At 55.1% G+C, this 23327-nt stretch overlaps 1 protein-coding gene across 2 annotated transcripts in view; it reads right to left on the bottom strand.

The window, feature by feature from the left end:
- COL5A3 (collagen type V alpha 3 chain) overlaps nucleotides 1-22632 on the bottom strand; it is a 35694-nt gene extending 13062 nt beyond the window's left edge. The window contains exons 1-41 of one of the 2 annotated variants that reach the window (XM_053219925.1): nucleotides 22393-22632; nucleotides 18345-18506; nucleotides 18061-18250; nucleotides 17829-17985; nucleotides 17132-17236; nucleotides 16657-16812; nucleotides 14739-14852; nucleotides 14476-14622; nucleotides 13383-13430; nucleotides 13268-13309; nucleotides 12891-12953; nucleotides 12428-12502; nucleotides 12248-12331; nucleotides 12009-12065; nucleotides 11864-11917; nucleotides 11621-11674; nucleotides 10999-11052; nucleotides 10864-10917; nucleotides 10626-10679; nucleotides 10237-10281; nucleotides 10076-10129; nucleotides 9849-9893; nucleotides 9635-9688; nucleotides 9443-9487; nucleotides 8457-8510; nucleotides 8318-8362; nucleotides 8120-8173; nucleotides 6592-6636; nucleotides 6422-6475; nucleotides 6172-6279; nucleotides 5650-5703; nucleotides 2660-2713; nucleotides 2166-2210; nucleotides 1859-1912; nucleotides 1704-1748; nucleotides 1291-1344; nucleotides 1139-1192; nucleotides 995-1048; nucleotides 746-853; nucleotides 504-593; nucleotides 191-244 (exon numbers count right to left, since the gene is read on the bottom strand). In XM_053219925.1, the coding sequence (XP_053075900.1) occupies nucleotides 191-244; nucleotides 504-593; nucleotides 746-853; nucleotides 995-1048; nucleotides 1139-1192; nucleotides 1291-1344; nucleotides 1704-1748; nucleotides 1859-1912; nucleotides 2166-2210; nucleotides 2660-2713; nucleotides 5650-5703; nucleotides 6172-6279; nucleotides 6422-6475; nucleotides 6592-6636; nucleotides 8120-8173; nucleotides 8318-8362; nucleotides 8457-8510; nucleotides 9443-9487; nucleotides 9635-9688; nucleotides 9849-9893; nucleotides 10076-10129; nucleotides 10237-10281; nucleotides 10626-10679; nucleotides 10864-10917; nucleotides 10999-11052; nucleotides 11621-11674; nucleotides 11864-11917; nucleotides 12009-12065; nucleotides 12248-12331; nucleotides 12428-12502; nucleotides 12891-12953; nucleotides 13268-13309; nucleotides 13383-13430; nucleotides 14476-14622; nucleotides 14739-14852; nucleotides 16657-16812; nucleotides 17132-17236; nucleotides 17829-17985; nucleotides 18061-18250; nucleotides 18345-18506; nucleotides 22393-22480 (3027 nt within the window). In that variant the 5' untranslated portion in view covers nucleotides 22481-22632. The remainder of the gene's footprint in view (nucleotides 1-190; nucleotides 245-503; nucleotides 594-745; nucleotides 854-994; nucleotides 1049-1138; nucleotides 1193-1290; nucleotides 1345-1703; nucleotides 1749-1858; nucleotides 1913-2165; nucleotides 2211-2659; nucleotides 2714-5649; nucleotides 5704-6171; nucleotides 6280-6421; nucleotides 6476-6591; nucleotides 6637-8119; nucleotides 8174-8317; nucleotides 8363-8456; nucleotides 8511-9442; nucleotides 9488-9634; nucleotides 9689-9848; nucleotides 9894-10075; nucleotides 10130-10236; nucleotides 10282-10625; nucleotides 10680-10863; nucleotides 10918-10998; nucleotides 11053-11620; nucleotides 11675-11863; nucleotides 11918-12008; nucleotides 12066-12247; nucleotides 12332-12427; nucleotides 12503-12890; nucleotides 12954-13267; nucleotides 13310-13382; nucleotides 13431-14475; nucleotides 14623-14738; nucleotides 14853-16656; nucleotides 16813-17131; nucleotides 17237-17828; nucleotides 17986-18060; nucleotides 18251-18344; nucleotides 18507-22392) is intronic. The other variant, XM_053219926.1, reaches the window with a different exon arrangement.
- Nucleotides 22633-23327: the final 695 nt, after the last annotated feature.

Below are 23327 nucleotides of genomic sequence, written 5' to 3'. Positions count from 1 at the left end.
TGAGATTTACAGTCTGTGGGGCGGGGGGCTGTGTTACAGATGAGAAAACTGAGGTCACAAGGGTGACCCAGGCCTGTTTGACACCCAAAATAGTGGACTTAATCATAGCGATGCCCAGCTTCCCAGATGCCCCAAGCCCCCCCCCCCACACACACACTGCCCCCCACCCAGCAGATGGGGTTACACTTACATTGGCTCCAACAGGGCCCAGGGGGCCTTTGTCACCCTTTAAACCAATAGGTCCCTGAGGGAGGAGATGATTCAGTCAAGAGACCCCCCCAAGGGTGTGGCTCAGGTCCTGTCTTCACTCTGGGGGCTCACAGTTCCCACCTTCCTCCTGGGCACTGAAGGTCAGGGGTCTCTCTCCTTTAGGTCCCTCCGGCTATGATTCCTTTACTGCACCCGGGATGCCATCACCATGTCCCTCCCCCCGAGCCCCCCTTTCCTTCTCTGCTTCACAGGCCAGCCAGGCACATTTAGGAGGGGTTCCAAAGAATACTCACGGGGTCACCAGGGGCTCCTTGGGGGCCGGGGAAGCCCCTGGGTCCAGGCGGCCCTTCCTTCCCAAGGGGCCCGGGGGGCCCCAGGTCTCCCTACGGGAGTTGCAGGAAGAAGGTCAGCCTCCAGAGAGGTGCAGAGGTGCTTCCCCCTCTGTGAATCTGGGCCCCTCCCCCACGGAGCTGATTCTGAGCCTTGGGGTGGCATGGGGCCACTCAGCCAGATTTCTTAGGGGGTAGGGTCTCACCTTGACACCCTCTCTGCCTTCCAGGCCTGGAAGACCTTGTTCACCTGGAGGTCCAGGCGGGCCTGGGGGGCCCCTCTCGCCCAGAGGTCCTGCTTCTCCTGTCTTTCCCTGGAGAAGAAGGAAGCTTCTCTTGAATGGAGGCCGCCCGGGGTCGGGGGCGGTGGGGGGGGGGGGGGGAAGGTCTGTCTGAGATGCACCTCCCCCCGAAATATCTGCAAAACTGGAAAGACCTGTGGGCTCCCTTCTGACCTGAGGACCCACGACACCAGCTGGTCCAGGTGGGCCTGTCTGACCTTGGAAGCCCTGGGGAGAAAAATTTCAAGGGGTGTCACATGGGAGAGAGAACCAGAGAGCCTCAGGGGGTGAGGGGTCAGAAGTCAAGGGGCCACTCACCAGTTCTCCTCTTTGTCCAGGATGCCCGGGACGCCCGTCCTTCCCCTGGGGACCCTGGGGAGCAGGGTGGGAGGGAGGTGAGACGGCACTAAGGAGTCTCCCCACTCCCTGGCTTCCCTCCGGGCCCCCCCACCCAGGGTGCACGCACTTACAGGGGGACCCTTTGGCCCGGGGAATCCAGGAGGGCCCTGCAGACCTGGGAGGCCCTGAAATGGAACCAGAAGCCACGGTCTCATCCCTCCTGCCCCCCAAGCCCCACATACCGAGCACGTGGAGTGCTTTCTGCACGCCGGGCAGGGGGCCAAACACGCACCCGCAGTCATTCATTCCAATTGTCACTGCAGCCCTTTGTGGTTATTCCCATTTTATAGAGGGGGAAACTGAGGCCCAGAGAGGTGGAGTGACTCGCCCAAGGTCACGCAGCAGCTGAGTGGCAGAGCTAGGGCTTGAACTCACAGCTCCGGACTTCAGAGGCTGCGTTCCTTCCATTGCATCCTAACCACCTCCTGGGTTGGTCTGCCATCCCGACACACACACACACACACACACACACACACACACTCACCTTTTCCCCAGGGATCCCAGAGGCCCCGTCCTGGCCCACATCACCCTAGGACAGAGTAGATGGGATTCAGGCTGCAGGACAAACTCACAGGGAGGGCCGGGGAGCCCGGGCCGGGGGGGCCCGCACGAGGGCCCGATCACCCACCCAGCCCATACCTTGGGGCCCGGTTGCCCGGTGGGACCCGGTTGGCCCCTCTCTCCACGGGAGCCCTGAGTAGCAAAGAAGCAAAGATGAGAAGTGAGAGGGTGCGGGAATCTAGGAGACAAGCCCGACTCGCCTGGGCCGCCTCCCGTCGTGACCCCTCCTTGCCCCACCAGGGACACGGACATAACCCAGACCCCAGACGCTCTGCCCTGCCCGCTCACGATCCCCCCCTCACCCCCCGCCTCTCCTCTTGCAGCCCCTCCTCGCAGCCCTGCCCCCCAAGGCCCAGCAGGATGGGAGAGCATTCACTCTTCTTACTGGTGGCCCCCGCTCCCCTTCCAGGCCCGGCTGCCCCGCTTTGCCCTGGAGAACAAATCGGGTGACAGGGAAGCAGAAGACAGTTATGGCACAAAGACGGGAAACACACACAACCGGGCACAGACCCAGAAAGGCACCTGCTGTACATTTCTTCACAAGCCTTTCACACACACACACACACACACACACACACACCCCTACGCACATTTATGTCCACGGCCACGCACGTGCATGCAGGCTTATGTCCTTGTTTACCGCAGGCCCGCGGGTTGTAACACCCAGACCCCATCTGATCTACACCGAGAGGCACCCGTACGCGCAGACTCACGCACAGTAACGCGAGGTGGGGTCACCTACCTGTGCCCCGCACCGCAGATGGGAATATGCGTGCAGACAAGTGCTTCCAGGCTTAGCTATGGGGCCTACCCGCTGCCGTGCAGAGCTGCACGTGTTCCCCCAGATAAGCCCTACCCTTCCCCGGCCCCCCGACTCACCCGCTTCCCTTTTTCTCCTAAGGGTCCCAGCGGCCCAGGAAAGCCAGTAGATCCCTGAGTTGAGAGAAACAGAGAGAAAAGATGGGGGGTGGTGGTTGTGGAGTGGGTGGTCAGCAAAGTTGACCCCTCACCCTTCAGCCACTCCGTCCTTTCCAGAAGTTTCTTTGGTCCTTCCAGGCCCATCCTCCTCCCAGGCAGCCCTCTGCCCTCCTCTTTCCCCTCGCTCACCCCTTGCTCCCTCCACTTCAGCCACACTGGCCTCTTCCATGCTACTCAGGCACACCAGTACACTCCTGCCTCAGGGCCTTTGCACTGGCTGCTTCCTTCGTCTAAAATGCTCGTCTCTCAGGTCCCCACACAGGCAGGTATCCCTATGGTCTGGATCTCATTTACATGTCAGTTCCTTAGAGAAGCCTTCTGCCACCATCCTGACCACCACGTCCTCCAAGTCACCCTCTGTCACCTTGTCCTAGTTTGTTTTCCCATAATATTTATATTGAAATGACCTTGTTCACTTGCTTACTCATCCGTTGTCTGTTTTCTCTGCTCTGACATGGTGCTCTGATCTCCTGATCTTAATCCCCTCAACCTGGTACACAGTCAGGGCTTACTGGATATTGGTTAACTGACCCCAGTCCATGCTGTCCTGCCCGTTTGGAGGCATCCTCCCCCATCCCCACAGAGGAACACATCACAGGTTCTGCTATCCCCTCCCGCTCCTCACCATGTTTTGAATCCCAGACCCCCCACTGGATTAGCTGTGTGGCCCTGGACAAATGGCCTACCCTCTCTGAGCATCAGTTTCCTCATTTGTAGCCTGGGCACACCAATGATACCTCCCTCACAAGTTTTTGGTGAAGATTAAAAAAAATTTTTTTTTAATGTTTATTCATTTTTTGAGACACAGAGAGAGACAGAGCATGAGCGGGGGAGGGGCAGAGAGAGAGGGAGACACAGAATCCGAAGCAGGCTCCAGGCTCCGGTCTGACAGCACACAGCCCGATGTGGGACGTGAACTCACGGACCATGAGATCATGACCTGAGCCAAAATTGGGCGCTTAACTGACTAAGCCACCCAGGTGTCCCTGGTGAGGATTAAACAGAATAATGAATAGGAAGCATTTTACACTGTGTGTGGCACATAGTAAGTGCTTATGAAATATCAGCTGTCATCATTCATGCTGATTATCACTGACTGCTATGGACTGAATGTTTGTGTCCTCTCAAAATTCATATGTTGAAGCCCTATGTTGAAGAATGGTCATTTGGAGGGGCGCCTGGGTGGTTCAGTCGGTTAAGCATCTGACTGGCTCAGGTCATGATCTCACGGTTCGTGAGTCCGAGCCCCATCTCGGGCTCTGCGCTGACAGTGTGGAGCCTGCTTGGGATTCTCTCTCTCTCTCCCTCTGCCCCTCTGCCCCACCTTCTCTCTTTAAAATAAATAAAATGAGGAAAAAAAAAAACTTTAAAAAGAAAAGGAGTCTAGGTCTCTCTGTCTCTCTCTCCCTCCCTTCTTCCCTCTCCTTGCTCTCTTTCTCTCCCACTGCCATGCTAAACCTTTGGTCTCAGACTTCTAGCATCCAAAACTGTGAGAAATAAATTTCTGTTGTTTCAGCCCCCCACCCCCCCCCCACCATCTAAAGTATTTTTGTTAAAGCGCTAAGACCCTGACACTGGCTAAGGCATCTCAACTCAACCAACACACCATGCCTTCTGCCGTGTAGCACGCGATGCCCAAAACACACAGACTGGTCGTGGCTAGGAGGCTTTGCTCTAACTCCCATGAACTTCTGCTCCAGCAGATTGAGTTCTATTCTAAGTTACGGTGCCTTGAGTTTCCTCCCAAATCGTTTTATGTCAGTTGCCCTTGCTCTCGGAGTCATGTGACTCAGTGAACGTTTTTACAACAACGGATGGAATGAAGAATGGGAAAAAAAAAGACATCTATTAAACCTAAGTCAAATGGAAAAGACTCGCTATAGAGAGGGAAGTCACTGAAAAAAAAAGTCACTGTCAAATTAGGCACGCATAAGATGACTGCCAGATGGAAATGACAAACTGTGGCACTCTGGAAGGATTCTGCACTCAGCTCTCTTCCCAAGTGTCCAAGTTTCTGCTTCATTTTATATAAACCCACAATATAAATCATCAGTGATGTAATGAGGGTGTGGTTTAGGCAGAAATACATGTCTAATCAGCAGCCTCATCCATCAAAACATTGGCAAAACAAATGTACATTTTATATAAGTGCATTTTAATATGTTATAATTCAAGATATGTCAAATATGTATTTTTTAAAGTTTATTTATTTTGAAAGAGAGAGAGAGAGAGAGCAGGAGCAGGGGAGGGGAAGGAGGAAAGAGAGAGAGAGAGAGGGAAAGAAAGAATCCCAAGCAGGCTCCACACTGTCAGCACAGAGCCCGATGTGGGGCTCGATCTCACAAACTATGAGGTCATGACCTGAGCCAATATCAAGAGTCAGACGCTTCACTGACTGAGCCATTTAGGAGGCCATTTCTGTTTTGTGTGTGTGTGTTGTTTTTTTAGTTTATTTATCTTGAGAGAGAGAGAGAGTGTGTGCGTGAACATGAGTGGGGGAGGGGCAGAGAGGGAGGAGAGAGAGGTCAGATGTGTATTTTTTGTGATTCTCCTCCTTACTGACTTTGAACCAACCTCAATCACACCAAATAAGAAGGATCCTATAGTTTGATTATCAAAATTATCACTGTTACTATAATCAAGTTGATGAGACAAATCCAGGATCTCCATTTTGCAACAAGCAAGTGGGTTCAAGAGACTTGACCAAGGTCACTTAGCAGGTAAGGGGTCGGTATCTGAACCCAAGTCTGATGCGAAAGCTCACGTCTTCGCCGTCTCTCAGTGACCCGTGGGGTGGATGGCTCAGTCCCCCAGACCACAGCCTGGCCCTCCAGATGCTGATTAGTCTCTGAGTCCTGCCCTTGCCCACCCCTAACCCCTTAGCTTCTTACCTTAGGGCCTGGACGTCCTGGGTAACCTGGGAGACCTGGCAACCCCAGCTTGCCCTGCAGAAAAATTATGGGACAAAGGTCAGGAGTTGAACCCTGAGGATCAGGAAAGAAAGGGCAGGATGGCTGGGACGGGGGGGGGGGGGGGGGGGGGGGGGGGGGGGGGGGGCAGGGACAACAGCGTAGAATTCAGGGAAACGTGAGTTCAAGTCTTGGCTCCTGGCTGCTACAGGCATATCTTTGGGCAACTCATTCCATTCAATTCTGTTGCGAACCTCAGTTTCTTTGTCTGCAAAATGGGGGTAAAAATGCCCGTCGCCTGCGGTGGGGATAAAAATCAGATAATGTAGTGTGTGCAATTTCTCTATCATGCTGAGTGAAGGAATCAGAGACAGCGAGGTAGCAGTCTCCTGAGGCTGGAGACAAAACAGCCAAGGGCAGAAGGCAAAGGGCCAGGGAACACCTTCGCTGCAGGATGGGAAGCTGGAGGGTAGACTGGAGAGAGGGTGACCACGGTCCATTCACCTTCTCCCCAGCTGAGCCTGGGGGCCCCTCCTCGCCGGCCAGCCCCTCCTGCCCCTTCAGCCCTTCGGGACCATCTTCTCCCCGAGGACCAGGAGGCCCGGGGGGTCCCTGCAATAGAAAGGCGGTATCAGGCCCTGTGTCACTCCGGCCGCCTCCAGCTCCCTGTCTTAGCCCCAGCACCCCCACCCCCACCAATGTCTTCCCCAAGCTCCCCAGAACCACTAAATCCCTCATCTGGAAATCATCTTACCCGATCTCCTTTAAGCCCCCCATCGCCCTTGAAGCCTGGGAAGCCATCCTCTCCCTGGGGGAGAGAGAGTGTTAGAGGTCAGAGGTCAGAGGTCAGGGTTTCAGGGAAGGGACACAACCAGAAGCCCGTTATTAGGGCTCCCCTCAACCAGGAATCCCCTTCCTTCTCACCTTCTCTCCTTTCTCCCCCTGGAGGCCACGGTTGCCAGAGGTACCCTGAAAAACAAAAGAGACCTCCAGTCCCTCTCCTGCTTCAGAAGGGCCTTCCAACTCAGTTCCCTGTCCCAAAACAGTCAGGACAGACCCAAAAGGATATTGGACACGAGTGGAAGGGGGCAGCCTCAGAGGAAATGACCCTTCTCCAAAGCCTTGCTAGTGTGGTGTGCAAAAGTCTGCCTCTCCGCCCCTCTTCCCACTGGCAGCCTCCCAAGGTCATCTGTGTGGGGGTGTGCAGGGAAGGCCAAATTTCCGAGTAATTGATTCCAATCTCCCGGGGACACAGTGTCCACAGTTCCTTCTGGCAGGAGAATGAGGATGAACATTCCAGGCCCCAGTCTCATTCTAAAGGCAAAGGAATGTTCCCCATTGTGCTGGCTACAATGCGACTCTGTGCCTGGCAACAAAGCCAGTCTGTGCTTAGCTACACCAAGGCTGCTCAGTTCAAGCCCAGGTGCCCAAACCCCGGGCTTGGGTTGCAGTGAAAACTGCACTTGGCTACAATGTGACTGAGCTCAGAGACTATAAAGAAATTGCACTTGGATACAGCCTAACTGTGTTTTGACAATAGCATGACTGTCTCCAGCCACAGAAAGACACATGTAACTGAGCTCAGAGACTGTAATGAAATTGCACTTGGATACAACATAACTGTGTTTTGACGATAGCATGACCGTCTCCAGCCGCAGAGACACAAGGTTTAACTGAGCTCAAAGACAACAATGAAGTTGTACTTAAATACAGTAGAAGTATTTTGACCCTCGCCTGCCTCCGGGCAATTCCTTTGACTGCAGTGTAACCAGGCTTGGCTACCGTGATTCTCTGACCCTGGCTACAACAAAACTAGACTCAGCTACAACATGGCCTTCAACTCTCTCTCTATAATTATGGCTGGTTACAACATAACTCTGACTTTGGCCACCCATAGGACTCTGTGGCCAGCTGCAATAGAACCACCTCCTTGGCTCGGAGATAACTGAGCTTACCTCCAGTGCAAAAATGTGACAAGTTGCCTCTTGGCTACCACCAAACTCTGTTCTCAAACCACAGGTACTTGGCTACAACGTGACTGGACTCATACAAATGTGAAGTCCAACGTCCCTGCCTTCGGTCAACAGTACGGCTCTTGGCTTATCCCAGCATTTCTGTGCTTGAAGATCATATGGCCCTGGGCTTGAGGTAAGACATAAACTGTCTGCTTCACTACAGAGTGCTGACCTGGACTGAGCTTAGGCCCTTCATGGGCCTAACTATTCTCAGTTACAAGGTGACAACTACATGACGGTACCTCCCTTTGGCTGTTCAGCTCCAGGTAACACACACATTTCTACCTATTGTCACTCAGATTGAAACCCCACTCCCACCACGCCTTTCCTGCAGATCGATACCTCTCAGCACATGTGCACAGGTTTACCATGAAGCTGGTTCCCTGGAGCTCATGCCAATGAATCACCCCTACTTATGCGCCCCAAGCATCACCTACCTTCACACCCCGAGGTCCAGGATAGCCCGGGGGTCCTGCTGACCCTGGTGGACCCTGGGATGGAGATAAGATCAGTGCCGTCCTGTCCTTCCCCCTCCATGTTACCAGTGCCCTCGTTCCTCTCCTCATGAGCCCCTGACTCCTGGCCCTGCCCTACCAACCCTCATCCCCAACCCGGCCTCTCTCCAGGCCACTCACCTGGGCCCCTTTCTCTCCTGTGGGACCCTCATGGCCTGGGTGACCCTGGGGAAAGAAGTTGTCAGGGACCTGGATTTGCCATCCAAATTCCCAAGCCTCCCCCTTCTCCCTCCTCCTTCTGCCAGCACCCACTTCTCACCGGAGGGCCATCAGATCCTTGAATGCCTGGAATACCTGGGTTTCCAGGGGGGCCCTGAAAGAAGATGAACAGTAGGGAGAGACACAGAGTCTCAGTCTGGCATCCCACCAAGAACAGCCCTACTCAGACATGCAGCGACATCAAGGTCACAGAACAAGCACACCCCACAGGCTACGAAACCTCTCCCTAGCTCTGCCCAGTCTTACTGAGTGACCCTGGGCCAGCCCCTTTCCCTCTCTGAGCCTCAGAAATCCTTCACTCCTGGGAGAGTGGAGACAAAGGAGGTAAAAACAGGGTGAGGAACACGTTGGGCTGGGGGATTCTTCAGCAATATCCCTTTCTTTAGAAGTGCCTCCACCTTCATCTGAGAGAGGTGGGCCTAGGCAGGCATGAGGTGACCCCTGTGTTCTGCGAATAGTTGATAGGTCCAGAGGCGGGCACTGGGTCCAACTAAACCAATCATTTTCTTCTGAGAATTTGAGGTAAGCGACGTCTCATTTCATAGAAACTATGATCAGGTGGGTTTAGGTAAAGAAACTATAAGGCCATGCGGAGCTGGGGGCTGAAATGGTGATAAATCGTGCAGAAACGGGACTGGCGGGGGGGGGGTGGGGTGGACAAAGACATGTGCAGGAAAAAGCCTGTCTGCTGAGGGAGAGGGAACACATGTGCCGGGGAATAAAGATGACACCACAGGACCCCAGAGAAAGGCCTTCCTGGCCCATGGATCTCGCTAATATTTTTGATGACGGTGGCTTCTGTGGGTTCCCCTAAATCCTGACAATGTGCCCTTATTTCCGTTTCCCCCAATCAACCCTTTCCCGTCAGTGATTTTTTTTTTTTTTTTAACTCTCAGGTTGCTGAAGGATTGTTGCGATTCACCATTATCCAGGGCTAACCACAGGGCCCTGGTGGGAAGCTTTTCCTGCAGCAGAATTGAAGGAAGAAGACAGGAGAAGGTGGTGGTAGATGGGGTTGTCACTCACCTTCTCCCCAGGAGTGCCAATGGGCCCCTGGGGGCCAGGGAGTCCCTGGGGACATAAAGAAAGAAAAAAAAAAGGAAGGTGAAGGAAGACATGAGAAATGAGCAATGAGCTGGGGAGTGGGGAGGCTGGGAGGGGTCTATGACCATGGCCGACTACTGTCAAACCCCGGTTATTGAAATCGATAGCTCAAACCTGGGATCCAGGATTTCCCTGCTGTCCTGGAGGGCCTGGTTCTCCGGGAGGACCCTGGGGAGAAAGTGGGGGTGCTGTGACTCTGGAAGGGACCCCAGCGTGGAGGTGCCAGTGAAATTGACAAGGGGGCCAGGGGAGTGCACAGGGATATGGACAGATGGCCACGGGGTCAGCGCATCAGAAAGCGCTAGGGGTCAGAAGGCGGGACACGTACCACATTTCCCTTGGCTCCCGGAGCACCATCAATCCCAAGTACACCCTGGGGGAGGAGAGGGTGTGAGACCCGGGCAGATACCACACAGGAGCCTGAGTCTGAGACACCGAGAGGTACAGGTGGGAAGATGAGCAGGCAGCGAAATCAGGTAACAGAAATGGGCACGCAGAGGAGACAGAGGTGAGAGGAAGACAAGCAGAGAGGTGGACAGATAGCGACAGTCTCACCGGGCGTCCCAGGGGACCAGGGGAGCCTCTAGGGCCGATCAGTCCTCGGGGGCCCTGCAAGGAGGTAGGAGCATTATTCCAGCACCCCTGCTCGGAGGCCCCGTGAGTCCTGGCTCCCTCCCCTGGGCCAGGCAAAGGGGCCTGAGGGTCCTGGTACTCACCGGTTCCCCAGCCTGGCCTGTGGGCCCCGGAGGTCCCTCTGCTCCCTGTGGGAAAGCATTCATCACTCGGTGAGGGGGGGGGTGGGGAGTATAACCCTCAGAAAACCACCTTCCCTCATCTGGGCACCTCTTCCAGGGGATCCCAGAGCCAGAGTGTAAGGCAGTAACCAATAGACTGAGCACACGTGATTCAGTTCGGGCCCCTGACCCCAAACCTGAGTCCCACCTACCAACTCTGGTACTAGCTCCCAGCCCTCAGTCTACCTTTTTGAGCCCCACTGGGGATCCTGGCCCTCCAGCACAGACCCTCACCTCTCATCCCGGCCCCTGAAGACTCCATTCCTCTCTGACTCTCACTCTAAACCATTCCCTCTCTTCCCCAAACTTACCTTCTCACCATCCTCTCCTGGGGGGCCAGGTTGCCCCACATGGCCAAAGTCACCCTGGAGTTAGGAGGGGGGGGCGTTCAGAGTGGAGATGTGAGGGTAGAGACCAGCCTCCCAGGGAAGGACATGCAGCACAGGAATGAGAGCTCGGACATGGGGATGGGGATTCTGACCCTGGGGGTGGGGAGGGCATCCTGAATACTGGGAGGCTTGACATGCAGGAGGGGCCTCACACACTCACCCTTTGGCCCTTCTCACCAGGCAGCCCTGGCAGGCCGTCAAAGCCCCGATCACCCTGCACAAAGAGACACCGCCTGAACCCCGAATCCTCGACCCAACCGTCCCTCCAAGTCCCGAAACTGACCTTATCACCTACCTTAGGTCCTGTGTCCCCTGGGAGGCCCCGGGCCCCATCTGCTCCAGAGCGGCCCTGTCAGGGAGGTGACAACATCAAGACACCCATCGCTGTCTGTTGAGCTCCTCCCTCATGAAGAATCCTGGGGGATTCTCTGTGTATCAGTTTAACCTCCCAAACACATCTCAAACCCGTCCACTGTTCTTTATCTCCAGGCCCTTTCCCCGAGTGCACATCACCAGGATCACAAAAATTAAAATCTCCAGTCTCCATTAATTGTCCCAGTTCTTCATTTCCCGCTGCATTTAACAATTGTCTGGAATTATCTTGCTCATCATCTCCCTCAGTATACCAGTCTTTTCTTTTGCGCATGCTGTTCCTTCTACTGGAATGCCCTTCCTCTCCTGTTTACTTGGTTATACCTCAGACCTCAGTTCAAGCATCATTCTCTCTAGAAAGTCCTCCTTGGCTCTGTGACCCGACCAGATCCCTTTGTGACAAACTCAGTGGAGCTGCCGTTCTCTGTCCTCGGTGCCCTTATCCCACCAATGACACCAGCAGACCCTGCGGGCACGGAGCCAAGACTCCTGTTGGGTGTTGAGGGATAGATGAGGGATGGCCTAAAGACTTCCGAGTTACTCACCATCTTTCCCTCCCGGCCAGGGGGCCCAAGAGGTCCCTGAAGGCCTCGGGGACCCTAGGAGAGAAAAGGAGGAAGAAAAAGAACAAGAAGGAGAAAGGACTTCTTTTTAATCATTCTCTAGGAAGGGCAGCAATTGCAAAGGTATCCTCAGCCCCTTTGTCATTGTCCTCAAACAGCACTTTATCCTGTGGCTCCGGGAGAAGACCCTTCCCCTCCAATCCTGGCCCCATCCCCCAGTCTCACCTGTGGCCCCATTTCTCCCATCTCTCCTTTCTGACCGGGATACCCAGGGAGACCCTTGGAGGAAAGAGATGGGGAAATGGAATTAGAGGGAGGTTGCCCTTCTCCACTGATGTGTCCCCCTCCTCTGTACAGTCTCCTTACTCACCACAGGGCCTGGGCGCCCAGTGAGCCCCACCGGGCCAGGAGGACCTTTCATAGACAGCTGGAAAGATGGGGGAAACAGATCCTCAGGTCTCCCACCAAACCCCAACACCCTCCAAAAGAGCATCTTCAGGAGACAAACATCCACCTGCCCCCCGACTAGCCTCCATTATCCCCATCGCTGTCACTCCCTCAATGTCCTCCCGTTACCCCCCGTTGGTCCCCTGATTATCTTCCACTCACCTGAGCCTGTTGCAGGACTGCCTGCGCCTGGGCTTGCTGGAAGGAGACTGGGGGTCCTTTGAGGGAGCTGCTTGCAAACTGGAACTAGGGGGCAGCTAGTCATGAGGGGGGCCCAAGGAGAGGCCCCTCCTGGGTCAGGACTACACCCCCCAAGGATGCGCTACCCTATCCCCCTCTTACCGGCATCATGATCACAGTGCCTGGTAGACCCCGGATCCCATCGATGCCAGGGATTCCGGGGAGGCCAACAGGACCCTGAGAGAGGGAGAGACACAGAGGGGGATGGAGGCAGAGAGATAGACAGACAGAGATGAGAGATAGAGATAGAGGGGGAGAGGGGAGAGACAGAGACATAGGGAGAAAGACAGAGATGAAGGACACTCAGGGATAGAGACAGATGGAAGGAGAAAAGCAGCGGATACACCCCCAGAGACAGGACATGGGCCAGAGTGACAATTCACAGATGGAAAGACAGATGAGCAAGTGGGGCCAGTGCCAGTTTCAGTGTGGTGTCCTCAGTCCCTGCCCCAGTCCAGATCCTCAGTCCCAGATCCATGTTCAGACATACACATGCCCACCTTCGGCCACATGGCCCAAAACCTCACCCCCCCCAAAAGGATACAACCCAGAGGGAGTCTCTTACCGGTAGACCAGGGTCTCCAGGGAATCCTGGGGGGCCGGGAGGGCCTGAGGGGCCGACCACCCCCTGTTGGGGACAGAGAACAGAGGTTCATAAGGAGTGCAAAGCTCGAGCCAGGCCAACTTCTGACCCACCACTGACTCTGACCCCATGCAGACCTCCTTACCCATCACTGAGCCATTCCTGGCCCCTCAGTACTATATTGACCCATACCACCCCCCAACTTTACATCCCAACCCCTATTTTGATTCACCCTTTGAGCCTCAAATATGCAATAATCTTTTAATGATATGGCAATGTTACACCTCAACCCTCCACCCCCGGGTCTCAAATACCCCAACTAGAATAGAAAGGAAGAGGGGGGTGCAGCCATCACTCACTCGGGGTCCTGGGGCTCCTGGAGGTCCCTCAAACTTCTGTCCCTGAGGGAGAAATGAGTGTGACCCCCGTTCTAGCCCAGACCTCTCCACCTCCTCCTAGCCCCAGGCCCCTCACCTGTTCAATCACTGCTGGTTCCCCTTTTGCTCCCTTCTCTCCAGCACCCTGGGGCAGGGGAATGAACAGAAAAGACATGTGAGCCCTGACCATGGTCAAGGAGAAGAGCATGAACTTCAGGGTGTGCTGTGGGGTCCTAATCCTGGAGCTGCCTCTCACTATCTGGTGACGGGGAACAACTTATTCGACTCCTATGGCCTCACCTGCAGAGTCAGTAGGCAAATGATAACAGTGTATGTCCCCCAGGAAGAAGAATAAATTAAAACAATGGTCGACACATAACAAGCCCTCAGGGTAGGTTGGCTATGAGCATTCCCCTCCTCCCTTGCCCAATACCAAGGCTAGAACCTGGGACCCTTCCCAGTCTGCACTATTTTCCAAAGCAATCTTGTCCAATCCCTTGGCTAAAGGTAGCATCCCTCCGGTTGATGGTTCCCAAGTCTTTATCTCCAGCCTAGACCATGTCCCTTGAACTCCAGAATCTTCTAAACAATCACCCACTTGGCATCTCCATTTGGATGCCAAGCAGGGGTTGCCAGTTTAGCACATCCAAAATGGGACCCTTGATGCTTTCCACCCGCTCTTCCTTTAGGCGTCCCCATCTTGTTCAAAGGTGCCACCATGCATCGGCTAAGTCATCCTCGCATCTTTCTCCATCTCCAGTAGTAAGACAGGCCCAGATCCGTCCACTTCTTTCTGTCCCCGCTGTCACCACCTTGCTCCAGGTCACCAGGCTCTTGCTGCACAGACCACTGGTTTCCCTGCTGCCCCTCTGGCTCCCCCTACAGTCCATATGCTGTTCAGCAGCCAGAAAGAGCTTTTAAAGCTCCAAGTCCGATCAGGCTCCATGAGCTTGATCAAGAGGTTTCTCATCACGCTTGGACTAAAGGCCAAATGCGTAATTCTATACACAGAGCCATCCATTCGTGAAGCTCCTGTCACATCAGCATAGTGATAATATTTAGCAACTACAGTGGGGTGGTGGGAAGGCATTCTAGGCAAGATTAAAAGAAGGCAAAAGAGAAAATGTGGTCCTATGTGGTTCCAGGCAGGACTTCCTCCCCGCCCCCCCCACCCAAATACTCAGACTCACAGAAAAAATCTGGAACTGGGTCTGTGACGGCTGCTCTGCTGCCCGGAAGACAGGGACAATGGTAGGGTCACCTCCTTCTTTGTCTTCTTTGGCTAACTTAGTCTCCAGGGTCCTCAGTTCTGTTCCACTGTCAGGGTCCAGGGGCCCCTGAGAACATTGTGACAGACCCAAGTTTGTCCCTGATGTCCTCATTGTCTGCCACCACCAGTTCCCAGGACTTTCCCTTCCCCCTTCCCTTCCAGCCCTGTCCACTTCCCACTGACCTCTAGCATGGTGACATTGTGGCCAATAGTCACAGTGGTGGTCATGACCAAAGGCGTGGGAATCGGAGGTAAAGTTGAAGCTGGTGTCTCTGTTTGGGGGATGTCAGTGGAGGTCTGCAGCAGGGACAAAAGAAGTATTAGTCCCCCAGGGGAAGCTAGACCCTGGCCCCGCCCCCAGCAATGCCCAGTCCGAGGAAGGAAGCAAAGGAGGACTCCCCCAAAAAACCATCAGCGAGGTATAAGGTAGGGGACTGGGACTGGTCAATGGAGGCAAATGTGTTCTGACTGGATCAGGACAGCCGCCAGCAGGGGGAGGCCTCTTGTGTGGAAGAAGAGCAAGGCTGGGTCAGGTCTGGGAGACCTAGAAGGCAGAGTGGGGCTGGCTCGATAACCACAGTCAAGGTCCAGTACTCAGGACCAGACTCCAAGAAGCCCACCCCACATGTCTTCTCCCAAGGCAGAGCTCAGTGGTCAGCCAGCCAGGCCACAATTAGAGAGGCCTGGACAGCTGTAGAGAAATTTGGTCAAGGGCACAAAGAGGGTAGTAGAGGCCCAGGCCCTTCCTGAGGAAGGGGTTGGGGAGGGGTTCTTTTTCTGGGCCTGAAGTGATCATTTCTTTCTCTCCACTGAGTTAGTACATCAGTGAGAACAGATGGAATGTGACCAGTGACTCTCCCCCAACCAATGGCCTGCACCAAGGATGCCTACCCAGTGACTCACCAGCTAATGATCTCCCATTAATGACCTCTAATGATTCCTACAACCAGGGGCCCATTAGTGACTCCCTAATTAATGACCCCCATCAATATCCCCTGACTAATGATCCCACTAAGGGACTTAACCAATGACCCCTCCAACTAATAACTCACATCACTGGCCTTTATTCCTATAACTAGTTATTCCTGTAACTAGTGATCCATCAGCGGCCCCTGCAGTCAATGACTACAACCATTTACTCTCCCATCCAGTGACCTCCCCAACCAATGACCCCCTCCACAACAAGTACTAGCTAGTAGACCCTCAACTACTAAGCCTTACCAGTGACCCCCTAATCAATTATTCCCCTAACCAGTGATCCTCCAACAACAAGCAACCATAAGCGAGCCCATCTATTGCTACCCCACCAATGACCCCAAACAGTCATTTCACTAATCAGTGACCCATCAATGCCTTCCCAACTAATAATCCATCAGGGACTCCCAAACCAATTATCTCATCCATGACCCCTGAAAGTCATTTCTGCAACTGGTGACTATAACTGGTGACCCCACTAGTGCCTTCTAATCAGTGGTCCCCTACTGATGACCTACCTTCCTTCCCAACTAATAATCCCCATCAATGGCCCCTTCCCATTAACCCTAAACCAGTGACAACAATAACACCAACAGTGGTCTCTATCAATGACTTCCAACAATGACCCCCACTTAGGAACCTCTCAAACATCAACCTCAATCAATATCTCCCTTTAGTGACCTCCCAACCCGCAATCTCTATCAGGAGAGCCAAACAGTGCCCCCCAATTAGACTTCTCCAATGAATAACCCTCACCAGTTACCTAGACCAATCAATCCCAAACAATGACACTCTAACTAATGAACCCATTATTCACTCCAGCTAATTGCTGCCCTTAAGCAGTAGCCTCCATCAAGAACCTCCTAATATAAGGTAATCATCTGGGTTTGCCCCTTTCCTCCAGCCCCAAAAACTGGACATTGAGGAGCAGAGATGAGAAAGCTCATAAGACAGTTCCAGCCCCCCTGCCACACAGACATAGATATCAGTCAGCTGAGACAAGTCAAAGGTCAGGGATTGGAGACCAAAGGCATAGAACTTGGATGAGGTACCAGCAGTCAGTAGGAATCAGAGACCAGAGGTCAGGCAGTCAAAGAGCAGAGGTGAGTGGCTGCAGATCCCTTACCTGGTTCTCCAGGGAGCCAGGAGGTAGGCTTGGGGTCAAAGTCTCCTTGTTCTTCTTCTTCTTCCTGCCCTTCCCCTTACAACCTCGCCCTTTTTTCTTCCCTTTTCCCTTCCCCTTACGTCGAGGGGCTGGAGTTTCTGGCTCACCCTGGGGGGCCTGGGAAGAGGACCTCCATCAGGTCCAGAGCCCCTCAGTGGAGCCCCCATGGCTCAGTCATCTGGGACCATGCTGGCACATGGCTCATTGGTCCCATGTTTTGAACCCAGGGCTCACTCAGTCCTGTGACCTAGGGTCAAGCATACGATCTGGATCCAAGAATCACTCAGTTATGTGACTTAGATCAAGGTCACTCATGCCTAGGATCTTCTTGAGGGCAGGAGTCACTCAGTCCCAGGTAGGGGTCAGAATTCACTCATTCCTGAGATCTGGATCCAGGGATGATTCAGCCTGACCTCAGGACAAACGCCTCACTTACCCCTGTGCCAACAGGGTCCAGGTTGTCACAGCCAGGAAGGTACCGCTCACAGGCCTGGAAGGCAGCCTGAGGATCTGGACTTATCAGCAACTCCTGAATATCTCCCTGGGGAGAGGATGGGGGCCAGGGAAAGAAAGTCACAGGCTGACTCTGACACCCTATTCCAAGCACCAAGGCTTGGTATTTCTCTACCCAGGGCCCCATAAGTATAAAGAGGGGGTGGCCCCACCACAGCCCCCACAATCCCTCTGAGAGGGAGGAAGATTCTGTCACGGTCACACCAAATCACAGCCATAAATCATACCCTACAACACCTGTCCCATCAGAGGCACATTTATTCCTTTGCCCCCAGGCACCTGACACCTAATATGTGCCAGGTGCCCTTTAAGGTATTGGGGATAAGGAGGGGAACAAGATGAATGTGGTCCCTGGCCCCCTGGAGGGGACACACATCACAACCACACACAGTCACGCACCATCGTAGCAACCAGTACAGTCCCACGTCTCCACCGTATTCTACCACGAGTCAAGTATGCACTATCGCGTACTGTTGTTTTGTGGCTCTACAATCTCACGCACCACAAGATGCACAACGATGCATTCCACTCCCTCTCCTCAGCTTCCTGGACCTGGGGTGAAGCTGGCCAAAACGCCTTCCCGTCCCCTGCCTCAGTTTCCCCGACCACTGAACCCCTACCTCAAAAGTCTCCTCCCCGAGATCCTGGGTTCCCAACACAGTGAGTCCAGCCGTGCTAATGAATCGAGGCCCCTGGCCCAACGTGGGGGGCTGAGGTTCACAGTCGGCCACCAGAGTCACCATCCTGCCATCCACACTGATTGCCACACGGTGCCACCTGCAAGAGGACAGTCTCAGTGGGGGGTGCTTCTCACCCCACTTCTCTCTGGACCCCAACCTTCCCTATACTCACCTGCCATCCATGAGGTTGACCTGCTGGGGGAGGGGGCTGAAGGAGTCACCTAGGAGACCCAGAGCTGGCCCCAGAGCCAGGCCCAGCTGCCGAGCACCACCCTCATCATAAATGGACAGAAGGACAGATTGGTTGGCTGGCTGGCCCCGCAGAGTGATCAGCACGGAAAAGTTCTCGGGAAAGTGCCCATCTGAAGGGGCAGAGGGAAAGGGGCAGCTTAGAGGGCCTGGCAGAGACCCATGCTCCCAGGATGACTCCCCCCAACCCCTCCTGCACTGACTCACCTGGAAAAAGCTCCCACGTAGGGATCCCAAGTGTGGTGGCCTTGCCAACCCTGAATGCCCGGTCACCCTCTGGGGCCCTCTGGGGGCAGAAGCCAGGCCCTTCAGAGACCCCAGCCTGGCCCCCTCGCACACCCAGGGCCTTCAGCACATCCACAGGGTCTGCTGTAGAGAGAAGCCGGGGTGCAGGGCAGTTAAAACAAATCTAGGACTCCATGTGAGTAGCTCAGGTTTGGGGGCTTCAGCCCCCCATGGTGTTTGTGGGTCAGAGAGAAGGAGCAGGCGCGGGACCTGACCCATCTCACCACCCCACAGCTGTTCCAGCCTCGTCAGCCTGTTGACTCCTGTTCCCCACCACCCCCCCCCCCCGCTTGGTTTTTGGTAGGGGAAAAAAAAAAAAGCTGACCTACTTCTGGGATGAATCAAGGCTTCCTGGCCTGAGCCCCAGAGCCAGACTGTCCCCCTCTCTGCTCTCCCCCGCACCAACTCCCTGGGGCTGCTTCCCAGCCTGAAGCCCCCTGCCAGGGGAAACCCGCTTGGAGAGGGGGGGCTCCTAGTGTGTGTTTCCCCCACCTCCTCCCTCTGACCTCCTCCTTTGACTGCCACTTCCTCTGAATTCCTCCTCCCTGATCATCACCCATGATCTACTCCCTTTCACCACTACCTCTCCTGACTTCTTCCTTCTGACCCCCTCCTTCCTTGATCACCATCACCCATGACCTCCTCTTTCTGCCTAACCCAGTCTCCTCCATCTGACCTGTGACCTCCCCATTTTATCACCTTCTCTGACCTCCTCCTGATGACTGCCTCTCTCTAATAACCTCCTGACCTCCTCCCTCTGACCCTATCCCTCCTGACCTCCTCCCTCTGACCCTATCCCTCTTATCCTAGCAAAGGAGGGAACTGGTCTGGCCCAACCAGATCCTAATCCAGGCCATCCTACCAGCCCCACCCCACACAGCAGGCCAGTGCTAAGTGGAACCACATGGCTTGGGCAGGGGAGGGCGGGGGCTTCGTCTGGGCCCAAAGCCCCTGCCTGCTCTCCCCTCCCCCCAGCAGACTGTCCCACTGACCCCCTGACCCAGCCTCTTGGCAGGAGTCAGATTCTGTCAAATCTGTCCATGACCTCACCCTGGGGGCGGTTCTACTGACCTCACCATTGGGAGTGAGGGTGGGGGGCCAGACTTGGGGGAGATAGGGGCTTGGATGAGGGACCCCCATCCCAGCTCCTCCTGGGTCAGACCCTTCATTCTCCAGATTTACAGACCCTTATTCCAGCCTCCGCTCACTCTTGCCTCCAACCTCCTGTTCTGTCTTTCTCCTCTCCCCCTCCCTGCCCTCTCTCTGTCCCACTTTCTATGTTGGTCTTTCCAGGTCTTTCTCTGCATCCAACTCTGAATCAGTCTGTCTCTCTCACTCTCTTGTTTCCTAGCTCTTTCTGCGTGTCTCCTGGTACTTCAATGGTTCTCCTTCCTCTCTGTCTCTCTGTCCCTCTGTCCCTCCTCTCTCTCCCTCTCCCTCTTTCTCTCTCTATAGATAGATAGATAGATAGATAGATAGATAGATAGATAGATAGATATACATATACATATATATATACATATATACGCATATCTGGCGGGGGTTACTCTCCTCATCCCCCTCTCTCTCCATCCACACACACACACGCACACACACACACACACACACACACACACACACCCCTGTTCTGCTGCTGCCACCACCAGCCCCGTCTCTAATTGCCTGTTCTCTGGCTAGGCTGTCATTAAGAGGTATTTGGGTTACAGTCCCCTGAGACTAAGATCTGGGCTCCCAGGCTCTGTCAACCACAAGGGTCACTCCCCCATGGAATGATCATCCCAGCTGCCCCCTCTCCAAGCTGGAGCCCCAGGGAGGGCTGAGAGTCACGACCCCGTACAGTGTGGCTCTCCCAGGCTTTCCCCTCACCCAGACCCCTGTCTCGATGCAGCAGGAATGGGTGTCCCCTCAACCAGCTGCTCACTCACATTTAAAAAGTCCTTCTCAGCACCTAACCCAAATGTCTCTTGCTTCAATCTTGCATATCTTCTGTAGTGACCTTTCAGAAACTGACTGCCCTTTCTTTTCATGGCTGGCTTTGTGACAAGGGGACACACAAGAGGCATTGAGTCCTGCCTGCAGGGTCAGAGGGTGGGGGTCTGTCAGGGACCCAGCCTGACCTTCCCCCACTCTCTCTCCTGTGCTGGTCAGGGCCCCAGGAAGATGTTGGATGGGGTCTAGGATATGAAGGGAGGCAGGCAGGGCCTAACTAGGCTGGGGCATGGTTGGGATCTCCTCAGATGTTCAGGAGAGCACAGGTGTGGGTGTGGGTGCTACTGTGTACATGAGATTGTGTAGGCACGTGCATGACTCTGTATGGACCAGGGAATGGCTGAGCACGTTGTCAGCATAGGCCAAGGATCTGGCCTACAATGGAGAGCCGAGGTGCAGCTATTTGATGTGTGGGTGGGTATCTCCTGGCAGTGAGTTCACAGTCCGGCTGGTCACGCAGGTGAGTCCGTGATTATAATAGGCGACACTTGAGATGGGGAACTGTGGTCACATGGGAGAGTACGGACAAGTCGGCGAGCAGGTGACTGGTTGTGAATGCTGACTGTATTGTGTGGATACCAGTGCACACATGTGCAAGAGTTGGAACGTGTAGGAGGATGACAAAGGCTGTGACCCTGTGGCGGGTGGCTGCTGGGCTTGCCTGGGGCGTGGGCCCCGGTGTTTCACTTTGGGGTGTCCCAGAGGGCTTATATTTTGAATGGATGCCTATGATGGCACGAATGTATGGATGTGTCAGCATGGGAACGGGACATAGGCCAATTTAGGATAATCCACGTGAACAGGCACCTCCCTGAACTCCAGAGAAAGTGAGAAAGTGCAGGATGGGGTGTGTGTGTGTGTGTGTGTGTGTGTGTGTGTGTGTGTGTTGGGGGACTGAGCTCACCCTAGGGAGCGATTTCCAGGAGGCTCTAGCCCAGCCTCTCTCAGACCAGAGATGCCACTTGAGGGACCACAATCTTCCCAAACCCCTGGGCGCCCCCAACCGCGAACCCTGTGGGGCGGAGCTCGGCGTCCAGCCAAAAGCGCGCAGCTGGGCGTGCGTCAGCGCTGACTCACCCGTCCGCCGGCCCCCGGGACCCTGGGGGCCCCTGAGAAATTCCTCGGGAAAAACACCCGCAGCTCGCTCGGCTGGGGGGAGCAACTTCCACTTCCGCCCCCGCCCGCGCTCCGCCCCGCCCCGCCCCGCGCCCCGCCCCGCCTCGCCCCTCACCGCGGCCCTCCCGAGGCCCTGTCCATGGTGCTGATCGCGGCTCTGGGGAGAGCGGGGTGGGGGGAGGGGGGAGAAGTGGGGACTGAGGAGGTGGGCGCGCGCCAATTGGAGGCAGAGGAGGGAGAGGGAGAATAGGATGCAGCCATTAGGGGAGATGGAAAGGAAACTCTGAGTCCCCGATTAGCCCCCTCCCTTACTCGTCCACTCACCTTCACCCCCAGAATCACCCACTCACGTCCTCATGGGCGATTGTTTACGCCCCAGAATCACAACCGACCCTCATCGGGTCACCCAAAGACAAACAATCATACGCGTAACACTCACACGATTATTCTCTTAGGTCAGCCCCACACAGACACACCCACAACTCACAATCACCATACCCTTGGCCAGGAATCACCCATCACCCACATTCATACAATAGTCGTCAACTCCCACACCCACTTTCCCACACACGATTTCACTTCAAATGGCCTCACACACACATTGCCGCACACACAACTCTACGTCGCATTCATTCCAACGCATCCACCAGTAAAACACGGCCACACGTTTCCCCCCTCCTGCCAGCTGTCACACCCACAAATCGCCCAGAGTCTGACACGCGAGCCCGAACACAACACCCTATCCACGCGCAACGCGCGCGCCCCCCCTGCACGCCCCCCCCCCATTCCTGACTCCACCCCATCTTTAGGACCTCGTTAGATCCTGCACCGGGGTCCTTTTCCTATCTCCTCCCTCCGGACTCACCGGCCTGCGTCCGGAGCAGAAGCTGCAGCGAGGCCAGGAGCAGGCAGAGGCCGGCCCGCGGCTGGCTCAGGCCTCGGCGACTCCCCATCCCGGCGGGCCCCACACGCAAGGCGGGGACCGGCCGGGGCGTCTACGGGGCGCGGCGTCTCCTCGGGCTCCGTGCGCTCACTTGCCGCGGCCGGCTCCACTCGGGATCGGCAGGAGACTGCGGGAGACCCCGCCCTGGCCTCGCCCTGCGCTCCAGAGCCCGGCCGGGCGGGGCTCGCTGGACGGAGGGGGGGGGATGGCTGACAGCTGGTGGGGGAGTTGGGAAAGTTTGTGCTGAGTGCTGATTGGCCGGCCAAGGCTGGAGCCCTGGGCAAGGAGCTGGGTCCTCTATGCCCCACCCCACAGTGCAGGAAAAGGGTCACTCCCACCCAGCCTTAGAATTCGGGGTCCCAGACTTACCCCAAACTCCTTCCTCCTAACAGGCTCCCTCAAGGGAAGTCTTAGCCTCATTCAAACCTTCAGCCTCCATCCAAGCCCTGGAATTAAGGGGTATAGCTTTGTACCAAATCTATTCTGTCTCACCCAGGCCCCCAAATGGGGTTCCAGCCTGATGCCCAATTCTCACTCATTTCCTTTACCCCAGTGCTTAGTCACACTATGAAAGGTACCAGCTTCATCCCAAGGCCTTCCCTTCAGGTGTCTAAATAGACAATCCTGATCCCACCTCCAACCTCACCCCAGATTACAAAGTGTGGTTCCCAGCTTTACCCCAAACTCTCCTTTCCCCACCTAAATTCCAGAATTGGATGTCCTGGCCTCACCCCCAAACCCTCGACGTGCGTTCCAAAACATAGCTCTCTACTTCCCCCCAAACTCTTAACCTTCAAACAAAGGGTCCCATCTCCATCTCTAGCCATCCTCTCCCCTCTCCCTGACTCAGGTCCCCA

This window comes from Acinonyx jubatus, chromosome A2, assembly GCF_027475565.1.
Source record: "Acinonyx jubatus isolate Ajub_Pintada_27869175 chromosome A2, VMU_Ajub_asm_v1.0, whole genome shotgun sequence".
Taxonomy (NCBI): domain Eukaryota; kingdom Metazoa; phylum Chordata; class Mammalia; order Carnivora; family Felidae; genus Acinonyx; species Acinonyx jubatus.
Note: the sequence above shows the minus strand (reverse complement) of the source record. Positions and strands in the feature narration are given on the sequence as shown.